The sequence below is a fragment of the Nestor notabilis genome, unplaced genomic scaffold, assembly GCF_000696875.1.
Source record: "Nestor notabilis isolate BGI_N333 unplaced genomic scaffold, ASM69687v1 scaffold35491, whole genome shotgun sequence".
NCBI classification, from domain to species: domain Eukaryota; kingdom Metazoa; phylum Chordata; class Aves; order Psittaciformes; family Psittacidae; genus Nestor; species Nestor notabilis.
In genome coordinates, this window is record NW_009914857.1 from 4,821 (window position 1) to 10,487 (window position 5,667).

Below are 5,667 nucleotides of genomic sequence, written 5' to 3' on the forward strand. Positions count from 1 at the left end.
TTTAGATTATCTAAATTCACATATCTAGATCTTACTTCTATTTTAGCTATTGCAAAACACTAACTCAACATTGTGAGAAGCTGCCAAGGCTTAGTTCGTTTCATCTCTCCCCAGCACATTACTTGCAAGACACAAAAACTTACTTTTTTTTTTTTAATAAGTATTTCTAATCTTACCTGAGGGACCTTCTCATCACAACTCAGTGAATATTCTGAGGTGGTTTTATGGTTTGAGCTTCCCTTCAGTACCTGACAGTAGGAACGCTGTTGTGATGTGAAGGAAGGAGCACATCTGCACATGTAGATGAAACCGAGTAATATTACTGGATTTTGGAGAAGTCAGCTCTCTCACTGAGGATAGCTATGTTCTTGAAGAGCCTTGCCTTTTTTAGTTGACAGGTTTAGCCTTCTGCTCAATTTATGTGTGCTTTGGGTTTGTTTAGATCTTCTTGTTTTGTCTTGCCTAAGATTTCCAAACATTAAACAATTTTGTACAGGGTATTGGCACTCTGAGGAAATTGTGACTTTGAAACTTTAGTACATGCAGGTGTTTATGGTAAATTGTAGTTTAAACTGAATTCTCTTGTCTTTCTGTTTCTTCTAAACCAAAGATTAATACATGACAATTCTGTACACAGAATAACTTTGTGATAAGCTAGGTTTTAATGTGAGATGTTTCTGTGCTGATAATTAGCAGTTCCCTGGATTTTCAAATGGCTACATGGGATCTGCTTCCAGGTAAGAGTCCTCTCTGTATTACACCCAGTTACTTTGGATGTTTTGTAGGCAGTTTTCCCTTCTGCTTGAGCAATAGTTAAAATATGTTCAACACTTAACAGAAAATAGTTTGTATATGCAATACACTAGGAATTCCATCTTGGATCACTGACAGTGATATCCTTATAAGCTGATCCTTTTTTGAAAGCTCTCCCTATTTTGTGTTAGTTTTCTACTAGCAAGGTAAGAAACATTAGTGCAGTTGTTAGCATATGACAAAACATCATATATTTTCAGGTGTTCTCATTATAATTTCCTGTCATGTAATGATTAGGCACATGCCCAGATGGTGATTGTAATTTCCTTACTCGTATCAATGAACTGCTATTCACATGAGTAATCTCATCAACTCTAAATGGATTGCTTTTGCAGCTAACTGCTCCCTCATGGAAAGGCTGACAATATGGTCTATAGCAAAGCATAGTTAAAAGCCAGTGTTGTAATTCAGAACCTTAAATTGCCATTGTCCCATGTCAGCAGCAGCCAGGTAGGAGGCCTATGTGTGCTAAATACCTCATGATAAAACCTACAAAACTTATTTGTGTTGACCTGAAGTTATGCAGGATCTGCCTCACAGTAGAATAACATCACTAATCCATTTATTTGCATTAAGGTGATAACAAGGTAAATTTATGATCCTTTACATTCTGATAGCAGTATCATCCTTCCTTCAGATGCTAATTAATTCCTTTCTCATTCTAAACAGGGCTATAAAATGGATTTAGGATTCAAAAACCATAACAACAGGACACCTACCAAGAACACCTCTGCTACTACAAAGAATTTTTCTGCCTGGGAAGACTATAAGAGCAGTGTTGATGACATACAGTACTTTCTTATCGGGCTGTACACACTTATAAGTCTGACTGGCTTTATGGGAAATCTGCTTATATTAACGGCTCTACTAAAGCACAAGCAGAAGACAATAATAAACATTCTCATTGGTAACTTGGCCTTGTCTGACATCTTGGTTGTGCTGTTTTGTTCACCTTTTACACTGACATCCGTCCTGCTTGACCAATGGATGTTTGGCACTGTCATGTGCCATGTAATGCCCTTCCTCCAGTGTGCATCAGTTCTTGTTTCAACTTTGATGTTAATATCTATTGCTGCAGTCAGGTATCGTATGATAAAATACCCCCTTTCCAGCAATTTAACAGCAAAACAAGGCTATTTCTTAATAGTGATCATTTGGGCCTTCGGCTTTGCAATTTGCTCCCCTCTGCCAGTATTCCACAAAATTGTGGATCTCAGCAAAACTCTGAATTTAGAGGCACTGGAGAACAGGCTTTTGTGCATTGAGTCATGGCCTTCCGACTCATACAGAATTGCCTTTACAATAGCCTTATTGTTCATGCAGTACATATTGCCACTGGTGTGTTTAACCGCTAGCCACACCAGTGTCTGCAGAAACATAGGGTCCAGACTGTCAAACAAGGAAAATAAGTTTGAAGAAAAGGAGATGATAAACCTAACTCTTCATCCCTCTAAGAGTACCAGCACACAGGTGCAGTCCTCCAGCCATTCCAGATGGAGATGCGCCTTTGGCAGAAAGCACCACAGAAGATACAGTAAAAAGCCTTCAAGTGTGATGCCAGCTATTTCAAGGCATCACCAGCATACTCATTCCAGAGGCCTCCCAGAAACGTCTGGCACAGAAAAAAGCCAGCTCTCTTCCTCCAGTAAATTCATCCCTGGGATACCTATCTGTTTTGAGATGAAACCAGAAGAAAATACAGAGATCCAGGACATGATTACAGTATCCCGATCTATTGTCAGAATTAAGACAAGATCTAGGAGAGTATTTTGCAGATTGACAGTGCTAATCCTAGTTTTTGGTTTCAGTTGGATGCCTCTTCACCTTTTCCACATTGTGACGGATTTTAATGCCACTCTCATTTCTAATAGACATTTTAAATTAGTATATTGCATATGCCATTTGCTGGGTATGATGTCCTGCTGCTTGAATCCCATCCTTTATGGGTTCCTTAACAACAGCATAAAGGCGGATTTAATGTCCCTTATTCCGTGCTGCCAAATACCATGATTTTATGTGCCCCAAGATAATATCAAACAAACAACTTTGGCTTTCAAGCCTACTGACGTGTGTAGCTGTAAAAGCTGTAGTAGTTTAGTTTAGTTAGTCTGACATGGTTGTGATTAGTAGCATTTTGTGCCAAAGGATAGTTCTAAGGCTGAATGTATTTCTTGCTTTGGGCAGAAATATATACATATATTATAATATTCTTCTATCTGTTACACATAGGAAATCCTGCCAAGTGTACCAAACCAGAATACCATTTTCATTACCTGAAATATTGGCAATCTGTACTTTGGAATTATACAGAATATATAATGAGTAGTAAATGTAAGACAGACAGCTTGGACATATTAACTGTCATAAAGCTATAATAAAATGCATACCATTTCCTAAATAACTATTGGTGAGATTATTTCAGTGCCACTTTGACTGTTTTCTAAGACAATTAAATATCTGTTTCTGGATGTGATTAGAAAAATATTTTTCCTTAGGTCTTTGACTCATACTTTGCAGTATGTTTGCAAGATGCTTTGTGGCTGGTTCCCAGATTGCATTATCCCTTGGAAAGGGTTTGTGGATAGCTGTTCTTGTCTACACTGTTTCCATCTCACTGTGTTTACCTGGAACAACCTATCTCTAATTTCCTTGGCCAGTTTTCACTCTGGCTTGTCATTTTATGTGATTTTCAGCCAGGTCTGAACTTATCTATAGTTATGTCTTTGTTCTTACAGTGATGACTCTCCTGAACATACATCATGCTTCTGCTCAGAGTAATCCTTCATTACCTAAGTAAGTGATAGTGGAAAGAAAAAGAAAATTGAAAGACAGCAGGATTTTTTCTTTTCCTTTACTAAAAAGCAAAAGCTTACTGCACTTCATTATAGCTGACCCGCTTGCTTTAGAATGCTGCAACAGCTTTCAAACAAACACATGCATGTGTGTGTGCACACAAAGACACACACACACACATATGCTTTCTGCATCTCCCTCCCTTCTCTCCTTTTTGACTTGACCAGACCAGTACTTTTCCTTCCAAATTTAAATCACGTGCCTCTTCCCTAAGGAAATCATATTACTTTTCACAGCACAAATGCAAAGGGTATATGTATATACTACTCTCCTCCTTCCCCCTTCTCCCCCTCCTCCACCACAGTGTTCTAACTTAATAACCCATCTCCACCCTCAGGATTCAGTAAATGTACAAAGCCTCTCTCCTGAGTTTTAAGCTGTAAAATCTCTCCCCAGGTCTGGCTGATGATTATTTCCTTTTCAACACTATATTTCTACCCCAATAGGCTTCTTTACGTAGCCTTTCCAAGCTAAGAAATACAGTTATTATTTTTATAAATGAGTGGAAGGGAAGGCTCATTGTGCATTTTCTGCCTTGAGATACTTCCCTTCCAGTTAGTCTCTAAAAGTGAAAGCAGTTCTTTTATTTTGAAGTATCATTGAATTATTTTTGTCACAATGTTACAATTCTGAGACCTTTTCTGCCTAAGCCATCATCTGCTAAGGAGTTATTACATACCAGTGGGTAATATCTTTGCTTCTACTATTAAGGTATTTCCCTGAAGTCTAGTTCCCAGTAACCCATTGTTCTTTGTTTTCGCTAGTGATATACTTTAATAGTTTCTTCCTGGGCACCGACTATTGCATTTTGCAGATTATTATCACCTAAAAACCTATAGTATGTCATTTTATAGAGTACAAATGGTACAGAATACAGAATATTGGAACAATAGATTTTAAAATAGCTTTTAAAAAGTTTTAAGTAATTTAATTTAAAAATATTTATGGCTAGTCTTTGTATATACACTTGGGAAAAAATTAACTAAATCCACAGCCAGAATACAGTGATGCAGTTCTACAGAACTTACAGCATTTTCCTGGGTGAAGCCAATAGTAGTGCTCCTACTCTTTACACTGATCAAAACACAACAAATTATAATTTGGCAATAGAGAATTAAGTCAACTTCTTCAGAACTTCTTCAGTCCTGTGCCATCTAAATCTGTCATCTCCTTTTTGACATGATCAATGGTAGGAAAATGTATATTTTCTTTTTATTTATCAATGTTATATTTTGACATGTCCAAAATGTCACTGTCTTTCCTCTGAAATGATAAATAAAAATAAAATAACTTTTCCATCTTCTACATTCCTTCAATAGCCAGTGCAATTTGGTTCTAGTATCAGTAAGGAATACATAAGAAGCAGACAGTAGCAGTAGCAAGTGAAATCAGGCAGAAGGCAATTCCCAAAAAAGTAGCTACTATGAGTGGGAGAAAAAAGAACTGAACCAACGATTAAACATTTTCCCAGTCTGGAAGATTAAAAAAGATAAATAAATATTCCATACACAAGGATCCCTCTACCCCATGCTTGCTGAGTAGACCTCATCCGGTTTCAGCTGCAGTAGATAATTCCTATGGGCTTCATCCACAACAGTGAGTGGCAGTGTGATGTTGTCTCCATTACATATGCCAATATGTCTCAGAAAGATGAATCTCACCACAATATCTAATGATACTTTATCATTCTTGTATGCATACAGGTATATGTACAGAAACAGATAGATAGATACACTTCCCAGAAAACAAAGCACATTAAAATAGATTTTCAAAAAGCACATTTAAGCAACTCCTTAAGCCAGCTGAACTACTCTGGGCCAATTCCTTCTGTAACAATGTAAATAAATGTGCAGGTAAGAGTTTTGTTTTGATAGCATTAGCTAAACGCAATCAGGAAATGCCAGCTGCAGAGCCATCTACTGGAGTTAGAAGAATGAAGGATTGTAATGGTACAGTGATCCCTGTCTATAAATAATAATAATAATAATAATAAAATAACAA

At 37.2% G+C, this 5,667-nt stretch overlaps 1 protein-coding gene across 1 annotated transcript; it reads left to right on the plus strand.

Moving 5' to 3' along the window:
* Positions 1-1,491: 1,491 nt before the first annotated feature.
* NPY5R (neuropeptide Y receptor Y5) lies at positions 1,492-2,906 on the plus strand. Its single transcript, XM_010023841.1, has one exon. The coding sequence runs from the start codon at positions 1,492-1,494 to the stop codon at positions 2,821-2,823; it is 1,332 nt and encodes a 443-aa protein (XP_010022143.1). The 3' UTR covers positions 2,824-2,906.
* The last annotated feature ends 2,761 nt before the right edge of the window (positions 2,907-5,667 follow it).